Consider the following 25,588-nt stretch of genomic DNA (forward strand, 5'->3'; position numbering starts at 1 on the left):
TATGTGTGCAAAAGAAAGTATACTGCACCTTGTGTATACTGCTTACTTTTACTCATAGTATACAGTACATTCAGATTCTAATTCTGTATTGTCTATATTTATTGTAACATATTAATAATATAACCGATAGGGCACACAGACCCTCATCTGCACCTTTGTTTACAATGTTTATTTTTCTCAAATTATTATATTGAGAGGCAATTATATACCGGTAGTTTACACTGTTTATTTTTTCCTCGCATTTTCATATTCAGACACATTTTATTGCCTACATTTATGTCTTTCTACTATTACCCTGCCCATACCTGTACCTCCCCTCCCCCCTCCCCCATGCTGCTATGATGCCCCAAATTTCCCCCAAGGAGATCAATAAAGGAATGTCTTATCTTAAAACAACAATGTACATTAGCAACCTACTTCCATGACTAGACTTTGACTGAATAGATCCTCCAGAAACCAGATCCTGGCACCACATCACTTCAGCCCTAAAATACCTCCATAAACCAGATCCTGGCACCACATCACTTCAGCCCTAAAATACCTCCATAAACCAGATCCTGGCACCACATCATCCAGTCCTGAAAGACCTCCAGAAACCAGATCCTGGCACCACATAACCTCAGCCCTAAAAGACCTCCAGAAACCAGATCCTGGCACCACATCACCTCAGTCCTGAAAGACCTCCAGAAACCAGATCCTGGCACCACATCACCTCAGTCCTGAAAGACCTCCATAAACCAGATCCTGGCACCACATCATCCAGTCCTAAAAGACCTCCAGAAACCAGATCCTGGCACCACATCACCTCAGTCCTGAAATACCTCCATAAACCAGATCCTGGCACCACATCATCCAGTCCTAAAATACCTCCAGAAACCAGATCCTGGCACCACATCATCCAGTCCTGAAATACCTCCATAAACCAGATCCTGGGACCACATCACCTCAGTCCTGAAAGACCTCCAGAAACCAGATCCTGGCACCACATCATCCAGTCCTGAAAGACCTCCAGAAACCAGAGAGCGGCCAGTCACGCACTACCTGATCATCTCTCTATCCTTCCTGATTTGCGTTTGTAAACCATACACAACGCAACCTAGTGTTCAAACCTCTGTACCTCTGTAACCCCCTGTCTGCAAATGATCCACTAAACAAAGTGAATTGATCTTCACAGCCTTGGCCTCTGCTTCTTACACAAGCCCCACAAAGGACGGGTCTACAGTACACCACCAGCAATATTACACACATTAGACTGAATTATTTTCACTGCTGATTCCACAACAAGCCGCTACCTCTACCCGGGTCTTCGAGTGCCCAGTACCACCGTTGTCTATGAGCCAGCGGTTGTGGCTTCCTACGTCTACCCCGGGTCTTACTGTACATAGAAGAAGTACATTCAGTGTTAGGCTCAGACTCCCAAGATGCAACACTGAATGTCCTTCATACCAACAGGCATCAGACTGTAAATCCCTATATATCTTCCTGGACATTTACATTTAAATGTTACATTTGACTGTATATTAGTGTATATTTTCGGACTGTATATTTCAGAATGTATATCTCTGACTGATTTTTTTTATTTTTATTCTTATTCCTTTTTTTTATCCACCTTTTCTCCCCATTTTCTATTTTTCTCCCATCCCAATGTCGTATTATCCAATTCTTCCCTCCCCTGTCTTGAACGTTGCTAGACCATGCCTCCCACTGGTTGGCTGTAGTGATGACAGAAGCCTTGCATCACGTGTCCCCTCCGGTACACGAGGAGGCAGCCTGTCGCATCTTTTCACCGCAGCAGCTCGAACTCTCAGTGGCGAGGAGTAACGCGTGGGAGGCTCACGCTGCCCCCGCTACTTCCTGCTTCCGCCGCACCGGCGTCACCAAACCAACCTGTAGGAGTCGCTGTCCACAACGTCCAATCCCCACATACCGGCTTTCCCACCCCCAAATACTGCCAATTGTGTTAGTATGAACGACCGGCCAGCCGGTAGCAACGCTGAGAGCTGGGCTCGAACCCAGCGTCTCCTGCGTTAGTGGCGAGTGCCTTGGCCACTGCGCCAATCATCCGCCTTTAAATTCTTATTCCTATTCTTATTTTTTTTTTTTTTTTTTACTTTTGACTAACTGAATGTTCATTGTGAGCGATCTGTGGTGCTGATCAATAAAGAACTTCTATTCTATTCTATTCTTCGAGTGCCCAGTACCTCCGTTGTCTATGAGCCAGCGGTTGTGGCTTCCCATGGGGTCCTGCTGCTTGATGACCCCCACGATGTCACCCTCCAGCACCGACACGTCCAGGTCCTGCGCTGCGTTGAAGTTCCTCTCCGCCTGGAAGAGCTTCTCTGGTCCGTAGCGCGCTAGCAGCCCCGCACGCTGCTCATCTGTCTGCAGAATGCTGTTGAGCTGAGAGAGAGAGAGAGAGAGATGAAATAAGACGAGACAAAACACTCATATCTAGCTTAGTTACGGTGCTCATTAGAGGGTGTGGAGTTGTGGGAATCTGTGTAGATTCCAATATACTGTATAGACAAATATTGATTTTTTTTTATTTACATTTATTGTAACACAATATAATACAGACCCTCATCTGCACCTGTTTACACCATTTATTTTTCTCATATTTGTATATTCAGATTTAATTATATTGTTTACACAGTTTATTTGTCTCTATTTTGATAGTCAGATCAAATTGTATTGCCTATATTCATGTCTTCTACTATTACCCTGCCCATAACTGTACTTCCCCTCCCCCTCATGCTGCTATGATGCCCACATTTCAATAAAGGCATATCTTATCTATATATTACATATATATATATTATTATAATATTATGCTCACCATATCTCTATAACACCAGAGCTGCTCACCATATCTCTATAACAGCAGAGCTGCTCACCATATCTCTATAACACCAGAGCTGCACACCATATCTCTATAACACCAGAGCTGCTCACCATATCTCTATAACACCAGAGCTGCTCACCATATCTCTATAACACCAGAGCTGCTCACCATATCTCTATAACACCAGAGCTGCTCACCATATCTCTATAACACCAGAGCTGCTCACCATATCTCTATAACAACAGAGCTGCTCACCATATCTCTATAACACCAGAGCTGCTCACCATATCTCTATAACACCAGAGCTGCTCACCATATCTCTATAACACCAGAGCTGCTCACCATATCTCTATAACACCAGAGCTGCTCACCATATCTCTATAACACCAGAGCTGCTCACCATATCTCTATAACACCAGAGCTGCTCACCATATCTCTATAACAACAGAGCTGCTCACCATATCTCTATAACACCAGAGCTGCTCACCATATCTCTATAACACCAGAGCTGCTCACCATATCTCTATAACACCAGAACTGCTCACCATATCTCTATAACACCAGAGCTGCTCACCATATCTCTATAACACCAGAGCTGCTCACCATATCTCTATAACACCAGAGCTGCTCACCATATCTCTATAACACCAGAGCTGCTCACCATATCTCTATAACACCAGAGCTGCTCACCATATCTCTATAACAACAGAGCTGCTCACCATATCTCTATAACACCAGAGCTGCTCACCATATCTCTATAACACCAGAGCTGCTCACCATATCTCTATAACACCAGAGCTGCTCACCATATCTCTATAACACCAGAGCTGCTCACCATATCTCTATAACACCAGAGCTGCTCACCATATCTCTATAACACCAGAGCTGCTCACCATATCTCTATAACACCAGAGCTGCTCACCATATCTCTATAACACCAGAGCTGCTCACCATATCTCTATAACACCAGAGCTGCTCACCATCTCTCTATAACACCAGAGCTGCTCACCATCTCTCTATAACACCAGAGCTGCTCACCATATCTCTATAACACCAGAGCTGCTCACCATATCTCTATAACACCAGAGCTGCTCACCATATCTCTATAACACCAGAGCTGCTCACCATATCTCTATAACACCAGAGCTGCTCACCATATCTCTATAACACCAGAGCTGCTCACCATATCTCTATAACACCAGAGCTGCTCACCATATCTCTATAACACCAGAGCTACTCACCATATCTCTATAACACCAGAGCTGCTCACCATATCTCTATAACACCAGAGCTGCTCACCATATCTCTATAACACCAGAGCTGCTCACCATATCTCTATAACACCAGAGCTGCTCACCATCTCTCTATAACACCAGAGCTGCTCACCATATCTCTATAACACCAGAGCTGCTCACCATCTCTCTATAACACCAGAGCTGCTCACCATATCTCTATAACACCAGAGCTGCTCACCATATCTCTATAACACCAGAGCTGCTCACCATATCTCTATAACACCAGAGCTGCTCACCATATCTCTATAACACCAGAGCTGCTCACCATCTCTCTATAACACCAGAGCTGCTCACCATCTCTCTATAACACCAGAGCTGCTCACCATATCTCTATAACACCAGAGCTGCTCACCATCTCTCTATAACACCAGAGCTGCTCACCATATCTCTATAACACCAGAGCTGCTCACCATATCTCTATAACACCAGAGCTGCTCACCATATCTCTATAACACCAGAGCTGCTCACCATATCTCTATAACACCAGAGCTGCTCACCATATCTCTATAACACCAGAGCTGCTCACCATATCTCTATAACACCAGAGCTGCTCACCATATCTCTATAACACCAGAGCTGCTCACCATATCTCTATAACACCAGAGCTGCTCACCATATCTCTATAACACCAGAGCTGCTCACCATCTCTCTATAACACCAGAGCTGCTCACCATATCTCTATAACACCAGAGCTGCTCACCATATCTCTATAACACCAGAGCTGCTCATCATATCTCTATAACACCAGAGCTGCTCACCATATCTCTATAACACCAGAGCTGCTCACCATATCTCTATAACACCAGAGCTGCTCACCATATCTCTATAACACCAGAGCTGCTCACCATATCTCTATAACACCAGAGCTGCTCACCATATCTCTATAACACCAGAGCTGCTCACCATATCTCTATAACACCAGAGCTGCTCACCATATCTCTATAACACCAGAGCTGCTCACCATATCTCTATAACACCAGAGCTGCTCACCATATCTCTATAACACCAGAGCTGCTCACCATATCTCTATAATACCAGAGCTGCTCACCATATCTCTATAACACCAGAGCTGCTCACCATATCTCTATAACACCAGAGCTGCTCACCATATCTCTATAACACCAGAGCTGCTCACCATATCTCTATAACAACAGAGCTGCTCACCATATCTCTATAACACCAGAGCTGCTCACTATATCTTGCTAAATGTTCCCTGTGTTAACACTTCCTTTGGTCAATCCTCCTTCCTATGTGCCAAAAATGTAAATATCAGAACTAAAATAATAAATAAGAATCCACTCACGGGTCCCTGCATTTGCTTCTTGGACGTCTGCTTCTCCAGGGTCTTCTTGTCGAAGGTCTTGCGCGCGGGAGCAGCGGCGGGGGGCAGGTTCTCCGGACAGAAGCTGAAGCTCTGCAGGAGCTGGAGAACACGACTGTACTCCTCCTGGAACAAGGCCACCAGGTTCCCCTCGGTGCCTCCAATACCAGAGAACTAGAGACGGGGGAGGAGGGAGAGGGAGAGAGGGAAGGAGAGGGAAGGAGAGAGAGAGAGGAGAGAGGATGGAGAGAGAGGAAGGAGAGAGAGGAAGGAGAGAGAGGAAGGAAGGAGAGAGAGAGAGGAGAGAGAGGACGGAGAGAGAGAGAAAGGAGAGAGAGAGAGGACGGAGAGAGAGGAAGGAGAGAGAGAGGACGGAGAGAGAGGAAGGAGAGAGAGGAAAGAGAGGACAGAGAGAGAGGAAGGAGAGAGGGAAGGAGAGAGGAAAGGAGAGAGAGGAAGGAGAGAGAGGAGAGAAATGAAGGAGAGAGAGAGGAGAGAGGGAAGGAGAGAGAAAAAGAGAGAAAAAATATATAAATACAGGAAAAATATGTAAATAAAGTACTAATCGACCACAAGAAAAAAGAGACTGCTCTCTCTCTCTCTCTCTCTACCTGTAGGAGTGGCTGCAGCTCTCCCAGGGTCCTCTTCATGAAGTCTTTCTGTGACTGGGCGAAGGCCCTGACGCAGCCGGTGAAGAGCTCCTCGGCCGCGTGGTGGAACTTGGGCAGCTCGTCCAGCAGCTGGGCGTTCAGCGCCTCGTAGTTGTTGCGCGTGGCCTGCAGCTCGTCCTGCACGCGCCGGTCCTTCAGCCGCTCCGCGCGCTCCTTGCAGTTGTCGTAGTCCAGCAGCTTGTCGAAGCGCTTCTGGATGAGCTTGTGGGGCCCGGCGAACATGAGGAGGAGCTGGGTGAGCGGGTTGATGACCAGCGCCTCACTGCGCTCCTTCTGCTCAGGAGGAGGAGGGAGGGAGGGAGGGAGGGAGGGAGGGAGGGAGGGAGGGAGGGAGGGAGGGAGGGAGATATGGAAGAGAGAAATGTTTTATGACTTACATTTAGTTGAACGCTTTTATCCAAAGCGACTTACGATGTTCTGTACAACAGGAAGGGTACAACTCTGGCAGCTAAGTGTCAGTAAGATTGTTCATCTAACAGTATTGAACTTGAGTGCTACAGCCTTGAGTACATAGTAGTATAGACATATTAGCATAGTAGGTAGTAGTATAGACATATTAGCATAGTAGGTAGTAGTATAGACATAAGTATTCTAGGTAGTAGTATAGACATGTTAGCATAGTAGGTAGTAGTATAGACATAAGTATTCTAGGTAGTAGTATAGACATGTTAGCATAGTAGGTAGTAGTATAGACATAAGTATTGTAGGTAGTAGTATAGACATGTTAGCATAGTAGGTAGTAGTATAGACATATTAGCATAGTAGGTAGTAGTATAGACATGTTAGCATAGTAGGTAGTAGTATAGACATGTTAGCATAGTAGGTAGTAGTAGTATAGACATTAGTATTGTAGGTAGTAGTGTAGACGAGGTCGATTACTTAGTAGAAAAGTGCAAAGAGCAGGACTTACAAACTGACTGAACTGACTGACGCTGAACAGAAGAGCAGGACTTACAAACTGTGTGAACTGAACTGACTGACGCTGAACAGAAGAGCAGGAATTACAAACTGGGTGAACTGACTTAAACTGAAGAGCAGGACTTACAAACTGGGTGAACTGAACTGACTGACGCTGAACAGAAGAGCAGGACTTACAAACTGAGTGAACTGAACTGACTGACGCTGAACAGAAGAGCAGGAATTACAAACTGAGTGAACTGAACTGACTGACGCTGAACAGAAGAGCAGGACTTACAAACTGGGTGAACTGACTTAAACTGAAGAGCAGGACTTACAAACTGTGTGAACTGAACTGACTGACGCTGAACAGAAGAGCAGGACTTACAAACTGAGTGAACTGAACTGACTGAAGCTGAACAGAAGAGCAGGACTTACAAACTGAGTGAACTGAACTGACTGAAGCTGAACAGAAGAGCAGGACTTACAAACTGTGTGAACTGAACTGACTGACGCTGAACAGAAGAGCAGGACTTACAAACTGGGTGAACTGAACTGACTGACGCTGAACAGAAGAGCAGGACTTACAAACTGGGTGAACTGCTTGTCACTGATGCAGCGATGGGCTCTCTGGAAGCGCTCTGGGTCCAGCGGACTGCGCTCCGTGTAGATGTCACAGAAACTGATGGCTGCCAGCACCTTGACAGAGGCCGATTCCTGCAGGACAGAGACAATCCACTCATTATAGAAATACTCCCAACACATTAACGCAATTAAATGCAAATAGTACTTATTCAAAACGGCTGCACAGGGCCCAGCATGTCTTGCTACTGTATGCCGCTGCTGTTGACCATGAGCACCGTCCCCCGATAATCCCCTAGCCACCAACAAACCCCAAAATAGGTTTACCGCCAATAACTAAAATTCCCTGAATCCCAACAGGATAAACACCTGAAGGTGTCACAACGGCTTATTTCTTGTGACGTCTTCCAGGCGAATGTTTAGGCTATTCCTTCAGTTTTGCGGTAGGACTTTTTTGGGGTCCGTTAGTGACACAAATGACTAAGACATCATCTTCGCAATGAGAAAAATGTGCTGCAGGTAGAGGGACATGTCTCTGCAGGTAGAGGGGGATGTTTCTGCAGGTAGAGGGACATGTCTCTGCAGGTAGAGGGACATGTCTCTGCAGGTAGAGGGACATGTCTCTGCAGGTAGAGGGGGATGTTTCTGCAGGTAGAGGGACATGTCTCTGCAGGTAGAGGGACATGTCTCTGCAGGTAGAGGGACATGTCTCTGCAGGTAGAGGGACATGTCTCTGCAGGTAGAGGGACATGTTTCTGCAGGTAGAGGGACATGTCTCTGCAGGTAGAGGGACATGTCTCTGCAGGTAGAGGGACATTTCTCTGCAGGTAGAGGGACATGTCTCTGCAGGTAGAGGGACATGTCTCTGCAGGTAGAGGGACATGTCTCTGCAGGTAGAGGGACATGTCTCTGCAGGTAGAGGGGGATGTTTCTGCAGGTAGAGGGGGATGTCTCTTACCCGTATGTTGCTGCAGGTAGAGGGGGATGTCTCTTACCCGTATGTGCTGCAGGTAGAGGGAGATGTCTCTGATGAATGACTTGATGAGTCTCTCCTGAAGGCGGAACCTCTTCTCAGCCTCGTCAAACGCCTCATCTTTGATCTGAGGTCAAAAGTGCGAAAGAAATCATTATAGTGTAGATGTTTACGTTTATGTTTATTAGGATCCCCATTAGTCATCATCGACGTGTTGACTATTTCTCCTGGGGTCCTCACAGATATACACATACAAATATGAAACATTCAGTATAAATCAGTCATATATCACATACATAATCAATCAAAAATAAAACAAAAGGTCATACTGTAGGTGAATACATTTCACCATACCTTTAAAACTAAAACAAAGTAAACAGAAGAAGTTTGGATAACATGGCTGCAGCTACACTCATGCATGACATATATTGATTTCCTTCCGGATTATGGCTCCTTTAAGTTTCTTTTTGAAACTGTCCTCGTTTTCCGTCCGTATGATATGTAATGGGATCCTATTCCAATATGTTATGGCTCTATACATTGCAGTTTTCTTGAGAGCATTGGTTCTAGGCAGAGGTACTGTAGTGTAGATCAGGTCTCAGGTCTGTGCTGTAGTGTAGATCAGGTCTGTACTGTAGTGTAGATCAGGTCTGTAGTGTAGATCAGGTCTGTACTGTAGTGTAGATCAGGTCTGTACTGTAGTGTAGATCAGGTCTGTACTGTAGTGTAGATCAGGTCTGTACTGTAGTGTAGATCAGGTCTGTAGTGTAGATCAGGTCTGTAGTGTAGATCAGGTCTGTACTGTAGTGTAGATCAGGTCTGTACTGTAGTGTAGATCAGGTCTGTACTGTAGTGTAGATCAGGTCTGTGCTGTAGTGTAGATCAGGTCTGTGCTGTAGTGTAGATCAGGTCTGTGCTGTAGTGTAGATCAGGTCTGTGCTATAGTGTAGATCAGGTCTGTGCTGTAGTGTAGATCAGGTCTGTACTGTAGTGTACTGTAGCGTAGATCAGATCCTACACATCTTCATCCCTAGCTCTCATAATGAAGGTAGTTATGAGTACAGTTGTAGCAATACATGTAAATGTGAGTGTCGCTTTAAGAGAGATGTTCAGGGGGATGAGTTTTAGGGTCTTTTTAGTTAGTTTTGACCCAGAGGGAAGAGGTTTGTGGTTGGGGTGAGAGGTGTCCTTTTTGTCATTTAGCTGAACGCTTTTATCCAAAGCGACTTAGATGTTGTGTACGACAAGTCAGCAGGTAGGGTATAACTCTTACAGCTGAGTAACAATGTTCATCAAACAGTGCTGAAACTTGGGTGCTGCAGTGTTGAGTGCATAGTAGTAAAGCCATATTAGTATAGTAGGAAGAGTGCATGATAGTATAAGACAGTAAGAAGGTTAGTGGGTTTTTTCCATTTCAGATATTGATACTGCATGCCTTCCTTAGAGGTGGCTGCTGACCTGTGGTGATATTCCTGTGAGGTGTTTAAGGTGGTTGTGAGGTGTTTAAGATGGCTACTGACCTGTGGTGATAATCCTGTGAGATGTTTGAGATGGCTACTGACACGGTTGGACTTCTTGATGATGGAGTGCATGCTCAGTTTGGAGATCTTGTCGATCAACGTGTCCTCATCCCCCTTCCTGTACTTCACAACTGTGGACAGTAGAGGACAAACTTGAGTCAGAAAAGCCCAATGGAGGCACTATACTTGCAGTATACAGTGGAGAGCTTAAGTCAAATCTATGGTCCAGAGCAGGGGTTCTCAAACTTTTTTATACCACAACCCCATTTTATTTAGGATTCTTTTGGGCGACCCCACACTTAATGTATCGCGTAATTTCAACGTGGAAATAAGGAATATCAAAATAAAAGCACACGTTGTTGGACTTGATCATGCATATGTATTAGAAAATGAAATTACAGCACTGTGCTATCAATGAAATTAATTAATATTATCAACAAAAGCAACAGATTGTTGTTTCTGTATACACATTTATAAAACAAGGCATATTTAGCCCAAATATGTTGCCAGAATAAAAAAAAAGAAAAGAATAAAAAAAAAACGAGACTTAATGGGAAGGGTGTGCTTGTACATCTGAACAGTTCCATGATACGTGGCTGCGTTGTGCTGAGAAAGAGGCGGAGATCCGCTTCTACTCTGAGGCGAGATCTGTATTTATTTTTTTATTTATGTCAGCGCCGAAAATCCGGCCTCACAGAGGTATGTTGATGCGAAGGGGACAAGCTTTCTCGGCGCAGCATTACACAACACTGGGTACTTGTATATATCCAGAACTTTGCGAGGGCCTGTCCAGTGAACTTGACTTTCTCGTCACACAAAATATCAATTTGCGCCTCCTGCTCAGACAGTGGGGGGCCTGTTCTGTCATGCGTAAAGAACGGATCTAGGATCCAGTTGTTCAAATTGTCCGTGCTCTCTCTTTCGGGAAAATAGTTCCGAAATTGTTCAATGAGCCCTTCTATGTGGCTACAGATGATGGGCTTCAAATAATTTTTTGCAACATTCTGTTCCTCCAAAAAGCCATCAAGCCGAGTAAATAAAATAAAAACTCTATCTGAGTTGGGCTCGTCGGTTTTTCTCTGTTAGCTACCCGCGACCCCGCTTTGGGTTGCGACCCGTAGTTTGAGAACCACTGGTCTAGAGCATGTGTGTGTTTTTGTTCAGATCATTCATGGTAGTGCGACAGGTTTACAGAGAACCACCTTGATTCTAGGCAACAAGGAAGCTGCTAGCTTGCCCATTTAAAATTTGCCTTTGAAGTCTTTCAATTTTAAATGAAAAGCACCAAGCGGCTTTTTCTTTACAAATAGTAAAACAGTAGAGGTTGGTTTACCAGCACAGTAGAGGTTGGTTTACCAGCACAGTAGAGGTTGGTCTACCAGCACAGTAGAGGTTGGTCTACCAGCACAGTAGAGGTTGGTCTACCAGCACAGTAGAGGTTGGTCTACCAGCACAGTAGAGGTTGGTTTACCAGCACAGTAGAGGTTGGTCTACCAGCACAGTAGAGGTTGGTTTACCAGCACAGTAGAGGTTGGTCTACCAGCACAGTAGAAGTTGGTCTACCAGCACAGTAGAAGTTGGGCAGTGGTTCCCAAAGTCGGGGTCGTGACCCAAAGGTGGGCCGCGAGCAGCCAGGGGAGGGCCGCGAGATGGTTTCCAAATTTTATTTTTATTTTTTTTTGTCAGGCCACTGAACTTAGAAGCAGGCCAGGACAGTGTTTCTAGTTGTATTCTAAAATTCTATTCTATTGTATTCTAAAATGTGACTATATGGTTTTATATTAACTTAATAAATAAACAAAAACGAAAAATCTACTTATTTCAACGAACATTTCAAACTAAATAACAGATTATGCACATAAAACGCTGAAAACAACCGAAGCAACAATAGTATTTTAATGAGGCTATTATTATTATCATTATTATTTTGCAACAAGTTAGCCCTCTCATAAATAGCACATATAAATGAATAACTAACTTGAACTAACTTAATAGGATTGAAGTGATATTTGGCTTAAAAAATCGGTCGCCTGGCAAAAAAAAAGAAAAAAAAAGCCTGACGATGTGCATTGGGCCGCGGCTCTCTGACGCCTTATTTTTTGGGTCCCGGCCTGAAAAGTTTGGGAACCCCTGCAGTAGAGGTTGGTCTACCAGCACAGTAGAGGTTGGTTTACCAGCACAGTAGAGGTTGGTTTACTCACCGAGGTCCTTCCTGCGTTTGAACTCGTTGATGTTCACGTTGATCTCCTTCACGGCCTGCAGCGCGTGGCTCAGCTGGGGCCGGTCATGGTGGCTCTCAGGCGTGGACCCCAGGAGCTCCATCAACAGCAGGGGGTAACGCATCACACGCTGCACCGGCTTTATGAGGAAGGAACCCAGGTTGATGTAGTTGGTCTTCCCCCTGGGAGAGAGAGAGAGAGAGAGAGAGAGAGAGAGAGGGAGGTTGTAAAATCAAGGAAGTGAAGACCTTGAAGAGAGATGACCACCACCACAACCACAACCACCACCAACAGTACCACCACCACCACAACCACAACCACCACCACCACCACCACCACCATCACCACGCCTCACTGGGAAGCCATCATCATAGGAATACGCATCATTCTGATGATGACGACACATACCCCATCAGTTAGATCAACACAGACATGTGGGGGAGGGGGATCAAGACTTTGATTGGCTTAATTTGAGTGCAATTTAGAGGACAGAGCAGCTCATATGTCATACAGTAAACCCAGACTGACTAATGATGTACAATGTATTCCGTATATGTTATTATTGTTATAAGTAAAAACATTTAAATGATCAAAACTATAAAAAGTATAAAATATGCTATATTATAATGAACAGACAAATGTTTTATTTAAAAAAAATTGTATATCGCTATTGCTGCTTTGATCCACCAGATGGCACTAGTTATCAGGGACCAACAACTTTGCTGATCCAGAACAAAACACAGAGACATAGAGGGGTGGAGGAGGGTAGAGGAGGGAGGAGAGTAGAGGAGAGTAGATGTGGTGGAGGAGGGTAGAGGGGGTGGAGGAGGGTGGGGGAGAGTAGAAGAGGGTGGAGGAGGGTAGAGGGGTGTGGAGGAGAGTAGAGAACGGTAGAGGAGAGTAGAGGTGGTGGAGGAGGGTAGAGGGGGTGGAGGAGGGTGGGGGAGAGTAGAAGAGGGTGGAGGAGGGTAGAGGAGAGTAGAGGGGGTGGAGGATGGTAGAGGGGGGTGGAGGAGGGTAGAGGGGTGTGGATGAGAGTAGAGAAGGGTAGAGGAGAGTAGAGGGGGGTGGAGGAGAGTAGAGGGGGTGGAGGAGAGTAGGAGGGTAGAGGGGGGTGGAGGAGAGTAGATGAGGGTAGAGGGGGGTGGAGGAGGGTAGAGGGGTGGAGGAGGGTGGGGGAGAGGAGAGGAGGGTGTAGGAGGGTAGAGGAGGGTAGAGGGGGTGGAGGAGGGTGGGGGAGAGGAGAGGAGGGTGTAGGAGGGTAGAGGAGGGTAGAGGGGGTGGAGGAGAGTAGAGGAGGGTAGAGGGGGTGGAGGAGGGTGGGGGAGAGTAGATGAGGGTAGAGGAGGGTAGAGGAGAGTAGAGGGGGTGGAGGATGGTAGAGGGGGGTGGAGGAGGGTAGAGGGGTGTGGAGGAGAGTAGAGAAGGGTAGAGGAGAGTAGAGGAGGGTAGAGGGGGGTGGAGGAGAGTAGAGGGGGGTGGAGGAGAGTAGAGGAGGGTAGAGGGGGGTGGAGGAGAGTAGATGAGGGTAGAGGGGGGTGGAGGAGGGTAGAGGGGTGGAGGAGGGTGGGGGAGAGGAGGGTGTAGGAGGGTAGAGGAGGGTAGAGGGGGTGGAGGAGGGTGGGGGAGAGTAGATGAGGGTAGAGGAGGGTAGAGGAGGGTGGAGGAGGGTGTAGGAGAGTAGATGAGGGTAGAGGAAGGTGGAGACACCTTCACATTATTCACCTTCAAAACAAAAGTACATGCAACACACACACACACCACAGCATTATCACAAAGCACAGGCTGGGGTCAAGCTGGGGTCAAGTCCATCTCCGTGGAAATGGAAGCAACAATGACAAGCTTCCTCCCACTCACAGTAATGAGGGGAGAACACTTGCTTTTAGCTACAGGAAGTAAACACGCACACACAAACGGTTTTCGGGGCAGGGGTTAGTCATAGCCGTATGCATGCACACAGTCTGAAGGATTCTCATGCTGGAAACCACGGCAACACTCGTTAAGGACACTTACCACTCGCGGTACACAGCCCTGGTGTGGAGGAGGAGGGGACAGACAGAGGAGGACAAAGAGAGGAGACAACAGAGACATGAATTATAAGCCTATGACCTGTGACCTATGACCCGACAGCCTCTTCCATCAAGGCTTTTGGGCTCCCTGGAACTGCGGTTCTCATCCTCCTTTGAGTCAAGGATCGCCGTTTAATAAGATATTGTCTCAGGGAGCCCAATCTGAGAACATTTAGCTCCTTCATAACAGTGTAGGAGGAGGTCAGATAACTCTCAGTGAAGAGAGTGAAATATATAAACACAATAGTTATTCTGTCACGTTCTCTCATTGGGATAACTTCTATAAACACAATAGTCATTCTGTCACGTTCTCTCATTGGGATAAATAACTTCCATAAACACAATAGACATTCTGTCACGTTCTCTCATTGAGATAAATAACTTCCATAAACACAATAGTCATTCTGCCACGTTCTCTCATTGGGATAAATAACTTCCATAAACACAATAGTCATTCTGCCACGTTCTCTCATTGGGATAACTTCTGAGAAGCCGTCGGCCAGGTGCATATTCTGCTGAGTTCCGAGCTGAGGGTTTTTTCAACCTGTAACTTGTTCTTGTCAGAGACCAGCAGGGCTGAGTCGTCGGCGAACAAGAACAAGTTGCAGTCACAAGCTGACGACATGTCATTTGCATAAATTAGGAACAGTAGCGGTCCTAGTATGCTTCCTTGTGGAACACCACAGCTCACTGTGAGGGGGGGGGGATAGAGTACCGTTTACCTCCACCACCTGTTCTCTCCCCTCCAGGTAGGATTGCATCCAGCTCACTGATAAACTATCAAAACCAATTGCTTTTAGCTTGTCAATCAGAATGGAGTGATTGACAAGTGTCGAAGGCCTTTTGTAGGTCCAGCATGACCATGCCCCAGTATTTGCCCGTGTCCACCTCTTGTTTGATGTGGTCGTTCAAATAGAGAAGGCATGTGTCAGTGGAGTGGGATGTTCTGAAGCCAGATTGGAATTCGTAGATTCGATTTTTTTCCGCCAGGTACTTTTCGACCTGTTCGTAGACTATTTTCTCCATGACTTTCGAGATGGAGGTAAGAATAGAAACAGGGCGGTAGTTGCCTGGGTCTAATTTGCTGCCCTTTTTGTGCAGAGGGGTCACTCTCGCAATTTTGAAGTCCTTGGGGACGTGTCCCTGTTTTATGGAGAGGTTTATTATGTGGATGATGACTGGGGTGATGGCGGCTGCTGCGTCTCTGAGGAATTTGGAGGGGATGTTGTCATGGCCAGTGGCCTTGTTAGGTTGGAGGGCGCTCAGTTTTTTTAGTACCTCATCTGTCGTTACCATTTCCAGTTTGAAGTCGTCTTTGCGGACCCCTAGGTTTTTGTAGTATGCTACTATGTGTTCTACCCCATAATGCCCTGAGTGGGAGGGTAGTTGTCCGTCTTTATGTTTATGTTTGAGAATCTGGTTTTAAGTTTTTTACTGCAGCCTAGTTGATTATTGAGTATTTGGAGGGGGGCTGACCATTAAGGGCTTTAAAAACGAAAAAGAGAACCTTAAAATATATCCTGTACTGGGAGAGGACAGCCCTCTTAGAGGACCCAGTTCTGCAGTGCCAAGGTTCATAACCCTTCTAGCACACAGATTAATTTAGCTGAACTGGAAACAGGCACAACCCCCCACCTGCGCTATGTTGATCAGAGACGTTATGCAGCACCTTAGACTGGAGAAGCTCAGATTCACTTTAAGGGGTTCTATTGATACATTCCATAAGACTTGGCAACCCTTCATTGACTACGTTGAAGCTAGACAATGAACCTTATAACTGGAAACTGAAGCAACTGGGTAGTACCCGTCAATAAATAGGTAGAGCAGCTCTGTACTAATGATGTTAAGACAAATTAGTTGTGTTTTTGTATGTGTGTCTCCTATGTGATTGCGTGTATGTGCGTGTATAAATGTAATGTTAGTACTGTTTGAACCCGTCAATTGTAAAATGTAAAAGAAAACTGAAAATGCCAATAAACAGAAGTTAAAAATATATATATCCTGTAGCGTACTGGAAGCCAATGAAGCGAGGCAAGGTGACAATAGTAATTCTGTCACGTTCTCTCATTGAAATAACTTCTATAAACACAATAGTCATTCTGTCACGTTCTCTCATTGAGATAACTTCTATAAACACAATAGACATTCTGTCACGTTCTCTCATTGGGATAATTAACTTCTGGTCAATTACATAACAGAGGAATCTATCCCACATTTCTTCTGAGGACCTCTTGGAACCCTCTCAAGTAGCCCTGTCAGGTCCCTCTGGAACCCTCTCAAGTAGCCCTGTCAGGTCCCTCTGGAACCCTCTCAAGTAGCCCTGTCAGGTCCCTCTGGAACCCTCTCAAGTAGACAATCAATAGACAATAAACTGGATGACATCCGAGCAAGGATTCAATATCAAAGAGACGTTAGGGACTGCAATGTCCTTTGCTTCACCGAAACTTGGCTAACACCGGAGGTTCCAGATCACGCGATTCAACCAGCGGATCACTTCTTTATCCATAGGAAGGATCGGACACAATCAGAGTCCGGTAAACAACGTGGTGGAGGTATTGCCTTCATGTTTAACAAAAATTGGAGTGATCCAACGAATGTGAAGGAATTATCCAACTACTGCTCCCCAGAACTGGAATATATAACCATCAAGTGTCGTCCTTTCTTCCTCCCGAGGGAGTTAACGGCGATCGTCCTGGTCGGAGTGTATATTCCACCGCAAGCCAACAACAACGCCGCGCTCTCCAGACTACACGACGAGGTAAATAATATACAAGCGACGAACGTTAACGCCGCCATTTTAGTACTGGGAGATTTCAATAGCGCCAATCTGAGAAAGGTATTGCCTGATTTCTACCAGCATGTGACTTGCAACACCAGAGGCGGTAACATCCTAGATCACTGTTACACGCAATTTAAAGGTGGCTACAAGGCTCATTCTGATAGTGGCTTTGGCAAGTCAGATCACGCATCCATTTTCCTTACACCAAAGTACAGACAAAGAATTAAAAGTACTCCCGTAGTCTCGCGAGAGGTGCAGAAATGGGATGTGACGTCAGAGGATACGATCCGGTCAGTGTTCCACAACACAGACTGGTTTGTATTCCGCGACACAGATAACATTAATGCCTACACGGAGACAGTGCTGGACTATGTCTGTACTAGGGTGAAAGAAACAATCCCCACTACCAAAATGAAAGTTTACCCAAATCAAAAACCCTGGGTAGACAAATCCGTCCGTGAAGCTCTGAGAGAGCGCACCAAAGCATACAATGACGGCCTAGTGGCAGGCAACATGAATGACCACAAGGTGGCGCAACACAACGTAAGGAGGACAGTGTCAGAGGCCAAACGGCGCTACAGGGATAAAATTGAACTCCAGTTTGAACAAGCTGACTCTAGAGCTATGTGGCAGGGGCTCAAAACGATGACAGACTACAAAGGCGCCTCCCTCAAACTGAACAATGACATCTCCTTAGCAAACGACCTCAATACCTTCTATGCGAGGTTTGATGCTGGTAATAACAACACCAGCTCACAAGCCTCGGCAATGGGGGGGGGGGGGTCGGCTGCTGATGGAGGCGCAGTGTTCAGGGTAACAGAGCATGAGGTGAGGCGGACCTTTAAAAAAGTGAATATCAGGAAGGCAGCAGGTCCGGACGGCATCCCCGGCCGCGTCCTAAAAGTCTGTGCCGACCAACTGGCCCCAGTATTCACTGACATATTTAACCTGTCCTTAGAACAGGCTGTCATCCCCACCTGCCTGAAGAAGTCCACTATTATCCCTGTACCCAAAAAATCCAAGCCTGCTTGCCTCAACGACTACCGCCCTGTAGCTCTCACCTCCATAGCCATGAAGTGCTTTGAGAAGCTAGTAAAGGGCTACATCTGCTCCTCCCTCCCCATCAACATGGACCCCCTGCAATTTGCATACCGCCCCAACAGGTCCACGGAGGACGCCATATCCCATGTGCTGCACACAGCAGCATCACACCTGGACAAGAGGCAGGGGAACTATGTGAGAATGCTATTCATCGACTACAGCTCGGCATTCAATACCATAGTCCCCTCCATACTCATAGCCAAGCTCAGGGACCTGGGCTTGGGCTATGACCTCTGCCAGTGGGTCTTGGACTTCCTGACTGGCAGACCCCAGGTGGTGAGAGCAGGCAACTGCACCTCCTCATCCATCACCCTCAACATAGGGGCCCCCCAGGGCTGTGTTCTGAGTCCCCTCCTCTACTCCCTGTACACACACGACTGTGTGGCTCAGCGGAGTAGCAATACAATCGTCAAATTTGCTGACGACACAGTGGTGGTGGGCCTGATCTCTGCCAACGACGAGAGGGCCTACCTGGAAGAGGTCAAGGTCCTGGCGGGATGGTGCCAGGAAAACAGCCTCTCCCTGAACGTCAGCAAAACAAAGGAGATGATTGTGGACTTCAGGAGGTCGGGGGTCAAGGACTACAGCCCCCTCAGCATCGACGGGGCACCGGTTGAGAGAGTCAACAGCTTCAAGTACCTCGGAGCCCACATATCCGAGGACTTGAAATGGACCATACACATTAACAGTGTGGTGAAGAAGGCACGACAACGCCTCTACTTCCTCAGGCGCCTAAGGAAGTTCCAAGTCAGCCAGAAGATCCTTAAGAACTTCTACTCATGTACAATAGAGAGCATCTTGACCGGCAACATCACCTCCTGGTTTGGGAATAGCACTGCAAAAGACCAAAGCAGACTACAAAGAGTGACACGTTCAGCCGAACGCACAATTGGAGGGGGGCTCCCCACCCTCCAGAACATTTACAACAAGCGTTGCAAGGGGAAGGCTAAGAGAATTATTAAGGACTCGAGCCACCCGAACAACTGCCTCTTTGAACTGCTGCCGTCAGGCAAGCGACACAGGAGTCTCAAGGCGAGCACAGAAAGACTCAGAAGTAGCTTCTATCCCCAGGCCATCAGGCTGCTAAACGAACAATGAATGAACACTACACAACAACAACCACCAAACACACATAGCACACACATCCACACGCACACACTCACTTTAAACAAACACACTGTAGCACCCACTACACACACTTTATAGCACACACCCACTTTAAACAAACACACTGTAGCACCCACTCCCCACACTTTATATTTATGGATGAAGGATTGCACTACAACTCGTACACCTTACTGTAAATTGTACCTAAAATTGTACCTCATCCCATTTCTGCTTTGCACTAGATAGTACTGTACATTAGTACACTGCATAGTATTGTGTATTGTATATTATATGGTAACTCAGAACATTGTACATATGTCTATACCGAACAACTGTGACCTCATTCTTCTTCTAAATTCATGCTATATTATGTTATTATGTTATTTGATACTATCTTGTCTAGCACAGTCTCTGGAGCGTAACAGTAAGAAGCATTTTGTATGAAAGTATTCTGTACTTCTGTATGACAACTATTAAAGAACTTGAGAACTTGAGAAGTAGCCCTGTCATGTCCCTCTGGAACCCTCTCAAGTAGCCCTGTCAGGTCCCTCTGGAACCCTCTCAAGTAGCCCTGTCAGGTCCCTCTGGAACCCTCTCAAGTAGCCCTGTCATGTCCCTCTGGAACCCTCTCAAGTAGCCCTGTCATGTCCCTCTGGAACCCTCTCAAGTAGCCCTGTCAGGTCCCTCTGGAACCCTCTCAAGTAGCCCTGTCAGGTCCCTCTGGAACCCTCTCAAGTAGCCCTGTCAGGTCCCTCTGGAACCCTCTCAAGTAGCCCTGTCAGGTCCCTCTGGAACCCTCTCAAGTAGCCCTGTCATGTCCCTCTGGAACCCTCTCAAGTAGCCCTGTCATGTCCCTCTGGAACCCTCTCAAGTAGCCCTGTCAGGTCCCTCTGGAACCCTCTCAAGTAGCCCTGTCAGGTCCCTCTGGAACCCTCTCAAGTAGCCCTGTCAGCTCCCTCTGGAACCCTCTCAAGTAGCCCTGTCAGGTCCCTCTGGAACCCTCTCAAGTAGCCCTGTCAGGTCCCTCTGGAACCCTCTCAAATAGCCCTGTCAGGTCCCTCTGGAACCCTCTCAAGTAGCCGTCAGGTCCCTCTGGAACCCTCTCAAGTAGCCCTGCCAGGTCCCTCTGGAACCCTCTCAAGTAGCCCTGCCAGAACGCCCAACCAAATCCTTTTCTCATATGTTTATCAAATTCCATTATTATCTATTCCTGGTGTGGATGCATGCTACATTCCACCCAGTAAAATACAATCATCCATTTTGAAATAATCCCACCTCCCTCCCGCCTCTGATCATAGAAAATGTCTGTCTCCATTGGTCCTCGGTGAGAGATTTGAACAACAACACCTTTACTGTTGGCTTCAGTTAATGTTCAAAGCAAGTCCCTCCCAGGAAGACCACATCAGGCTTGTCTTTACTGCCATGTTGCGGGGACTTTGACCATGTCATACAAGATACAAGATACAAGAGTTTTATTTGTCACGGCATACAGGTATACAGTGAAATGCGGGGGGTCTCGCCCGCAACGATGTGCATAGTACAAGTAATAATAATAAGAGTCCAACCAATAGAGCGACATAATAATGCAATAAATGTCAGCGTACAGCAGTACATCACAAGTACTTGATACATGTCAAAGATACCCATCTACCTTCACATCTACTTAAGTATACTTAAATGTGAGCCGGGTACACAGAGTGATAATTCTATTGTCAACATGTACCTTGTGTTAACACTTTCACTACAACACTACAGACAGTTGTTCTATAGTGTGGTAGTGAAAGGGTTAAAGGGTAGTTTCTTGTCTCTGAACCACAGATTGGAACAATTCCTGCAAACCTGGCAATCGATTTTAACTGGTATAGAAGAGGAACTAGACACGGAGCATCAGAAGAGTTTACATTTACATTTAGTCATTTAGCTGACGCTTTTATCCAAAGTGACTTACAAGTTTTGTACAACAAGACAGCAGGAAGGGTACAACTCTATCAGCTGAGTAACAATGTTCATCAAAGTGTTGAGTTTTAACTGGTATAGAAGAGGAACTAGACACTGAGCTTCAGAAGTGTTTTAACTGGTATAGAAGAATAACTACACACTGAGCTTCAGAAGTGTATTAACTGGTATAGAAGAGGAACAAGACACTGAGCTTCAGAAGTGTATGCATGTATCAATCATGAATTGTGATTGATCTGGGATTGTGTGATTATCAAGATTATGTATTATAGCACTGCTTCCCCTGAGTGAGTGAGTGAGTGAGTGAGTGAGTGAGTGAGTGAGTGAGTGAGTGAGTGAGTGAGTGAGTGAGTGAGTGAGTGAGTGAGTGAGTGAGTGAGTGAGTGAGTGAGTGAGTGAGTGAGTGAGTTTCTGTGTGTGTGTGTGCACGTAGGCTCAGGTCCTGCTTCAAACTAAGCCTCAGGAATGTGAGCAGCGCCCTGCAGAGTTTTAATAAACACGACTTAATAAAAAATAAACAAAAGTTTAATTTTCTCCAGTAGCGTTTTTTCAAACTGCCTGCAGGCCTCAGGGGTAGAGCGCTGTGTTATGTGGAAGGTCATTCCTCCACACACACACACACACACACACACACGCGCACACACACACACACACACACACACACACACACACACACACACACACACACACACACACACACACACACACACACACACACACACACACACACACACACACACACACACACACACACACACACACACACACACACACACACACACACACACACACACACACACACACACACACACACACACACACACACACACACACACGTATACGTCATTTAAAACAACCTATGAACACAATGTGCCGAGTTGTATAAACAACCCATGACATTGGGAATAAACAACGTCTGACCTGAAGTCCACAACCTCTGCTGTCCATCACAGCAGTGCCTTCACACACCTTCAACTCATAACATTTGGATAATGACATTTGAATACATCATCCATGTAAAAAAAGAAACCCAAGTCAGGCCCAAGATCTGTATGATAGCATGTACAATAATGCTGTATATATACCGTGTAATGTATATATTTGTCTGTATGTTGTCCTTTTGTGCGTTGTGTGTGTCTTCGTCTCTCTCAAGACGTCCGGTTCATCAAAGCCCCACCGTCTCTATGTAAACAAGGGCAGGTGCCTGTGGTTCTACACACAAACACAGAGCTGTCGAGCAGCTGAGTCACTGAAACCAGCGGAGCTGAAACCAGGTATGGCACATTCCTGGACTGCTCCACATTACTGGAGTCTACAGCGAGGCAAAGGGGGGTGAGACCTCCTTCTGAACGGGCTCAGGATACTGTAGGCCTGCTCAAAATACCTGCATATTCCTGGAAGTATTAAGGGAAGCACTTTTTAATCAAATGTGATGCCACCCCAGAGGAGGACAGACGTTGTCCTGTGTGCGAGTTAGAGGTGAAACTGAGAATGAGGTTCACTTTGTGTTTTACCGTCTCGTCTACGAGGATGTAAGGGAAGTACTTTTTTAGTCAAATATCCTCTATTTATGTTGATTTTCTTGAGCAGGATGAATATGAACAACTTGAGTTGTGCTTCAGGAAGGGAACTATTTATGTAGCCGATTTTATTTGTCAAGCTTGAGAGAGAAGGCAGAATACTTTGTTTTTAAGACCGAGCTGTAATCTGTATTTAGATAATGAAATGTAATGTGTAATGTTGTAGTGGGTGCTATGGACATAATTCACCATTAGATTGTTTTGATGTATTGATGGGGCACTGTCACTTTAATGAGGTTGGTTTTGGGGGTTGGGCTTAGAGAAGACGCGCTGGTGGAATGTCATTCATAAAATGTTTTGGTGACGAGGAGCTGTCAGAGTTTAGCACGGCATAGATCTGACAGCTGTCACTTGTGCTAAGAAGATAATAAATGACACACTACTTGGTGTTGTCGCAAGATAGAAATTGTGCGTCTCTCCTTTCCGACGATTTCTACAATGCAATAATAAAACACTGCAACGGTATGTTTGTTGAGGGTTGGTTGTGCATGACACAAAAATTAAAGAATCAATCAATAAATCCTGTTTACATATCTGTAGATACTATATCTATATCTGTACATATCCCTTACCTACTCTTACTAGTTACGCTGCTGGCCAGTATGACTTATTACCATAGTGTCTTTATACCTGTGTCACTGTACATAATAATACCGTAATACAGTACATACATCAGATTAGCACAGTAGTACTCATTATATATATATTTCAGTTGAATCACTTGTACGTTGTATATAGGTATGTACCGATACTGGTGTTGGATATCGGTCTGATACCAGGCGAAAATAGAATATCGGTTTCAGAGAATTTCCCCCATACTAAAATCTGATACCAAGAAAACACATCTGATGCCAGAAATCAAAGCACAGTGACTTGATTTGCTGCCTTTTTGACACGTTAACTCTCTAATAGAGACATTATGTATTATATCTCAATCATGTTGCACTTTACTGTTACATTTGCTCTCTGGTTGGATGCCAAACCTTTTTTCGTTGTACTGTACTTGTGCTGTATGATGACAATACATTTGAATCTAACAACAATAATGTTTCCATGGCTTCCTCACTTCAGGGAACACAGAACGCTAAAATGACTGGACCAGTCCGCGTGGTGGTTAACATTTAGCTTCTAGAAACTATATTTCTATGTTAGAGGTCATTCCTGCATGCTCACAACACACTCTGGTTTCAAACATCTCATGCAGAACGGTGAGTAAAGTTACGTGTGGTTTTCAAATCAAAACACTGAGTCAAAGCAAGAGTCTCACAACAGCTGGGTCCTCAAAACACTAAAGTATTCCTGTGTTGTTGTTTTTATGGTATGCACCAATTTTATTACAGAAGTCCCATAGTGAATCTCTAGACTTACTACTGTAATAATATACGTCAACATTATGGGAAATGTTGTATGTTATAAGAAACGTACCGTCTGCTCCAGAGTCAGACAAGAAGATAGATACCACTTTCCTCCCTGTGTGTTCAGTAGAAAGCTATCCGGCTGCAAGCTAGCCTAGCTTAGCATAAATTAATAGAAGCGGTTACGGACCACTAGCCTAGCTTAAAACCCCGGGAGAGGTGTTTTTGGCCAAGAGCTAGGCTAGCTGGTCCGTATCCGCTTCTATTCATCGTGCTAAGCTAGGCTAGCATGCAGCCGGATAGCTTTCTACTGAACACACAGAGAGGCAAATCGGTGTCCATCTTCTTGTCCAGCGAGAGCATGTAAAAATACGGCGCAATCTGTAAAAATACTACAGGCAATCACTACAGTACTTTGAGGTAATTCTCTATTGTGCATACAAACAAAAAACCCACAGGAATACTAAGAGTTTTTTACTCCAGTGTTCAGGGGTTCCGTTCAGTCTGACTCACCGGAGCTTCTCCAGACTCTCCAGGACCTGGCGCTGATGTTCTCGTCCTTCTCGTACATCTCCAGCAGGGAGATGGCATCGTCATGGTTCTGACAGTAGATCTTATACACAGCCTCTAGCTCCACCTTGAAGTCCAGAAACACGTTACCTGAGAGAGAGAGAGAGAGAGAGAGAGAGAGAGAGAGAGAGAGAGAGAGAGAGAGAGAGAGAGAGAGAGAGAGAGACACACACACAGGGAGAGAGAGAGACACACAGGGAGAGACAGAGAGACAGACAGAAGAGAGAGAGAGAGAGAGAGAGGAGAGAGAGAGAGAGAGAGAGAGAGAGAGAGAGAGAGAGAGAGAGAGAGAGAGAGAGAGAGAGAGAGAGAGAGAGAGAGAGAGAGAGAGGAGAGAGAGAGAGAGAGGAGAGAGAGAGAGAGAGAGGAGAGAGAGAGAGAGAGAGAGAGAGACAGTGGGAGAGAGAGAGAGAGAGAAAGAGAGACAGAGAGAGAGACTGGTTGGTTGCCAAACTTATTTTCGTACTTATTACTTTACTGTATGATGACAATGAATCAGAATCTAATGTGAGCAGAGCCGTTGGTTCACAGCAGGGCTGCAGGCGTGTTCTTACCGATGGAGTCTGTGTCCTGCAGGGCGCTCAGCAGGCGTCTCGACAGTTCGATCACTGAGCTGATGTTACCGAACAGCCCCTCATAGTCCACGTTCTGCACCTGGGAGGAGAACATACAGGGTTAACACCTGCTGCACGTCAACATCCTCTCTGATCCCAGACCAGCTGGGAGGAGAACATATAGCGGCACGGTGGTG

The 25,588-nt window shown here is 45.8% G+C and overlaps 1 protein-coding gene across 1 annotated transcript in view; it reads right to left on the bottom strand.

The window, feature by feature from the left end:
• dnmbp (dynamin binding protein) overlaps positions 1-25,588 on the bottom strand; it is a 163,650-nt gene that overhangs the window by 5,763 nt on the left and 132,299 nt on the right. Inside the window, 11 exon segments of the mRNA XM_084326445.1 lie at positions 2,202-2,400; positions 5,441-5,632; positions 6,070-6,402; positions 7,615-7,743; positions 8,604-8,708; positions 10,102-10,232; positions 12,303-12,502; positions 14,334-14,351; positions 24,781-24,814; positions 24,817-24,927; positions 25,392-25,491. Coding sequence (XP_084182571.1) covers positions 2,202-2,400; positions 5,441-5,632; positions 6,070-6,402; positions 7,615-7,743; positions 8,604-8,708; positions 10,102-10,232; positions 12,303-12,502; positions 14,334-14,351; positions 24,781-24,814; positions 24,817-24,927; positions 25,392-25,491 — 1,552 coding nt within the window.

The sequence above is a fragment of the Notolepis coatsorum genome (assembly GCF_963971535.1).
Source record: "Notolepis coatsorum genome assembly, chromosome: 12".
Classification (NCBI taxonomy): Eukaryota; Metazoa; Chordata; class Actinopteri; order Aulopiformes; family Paralepididae; genus Notolepis; species Notolepis coatsorum.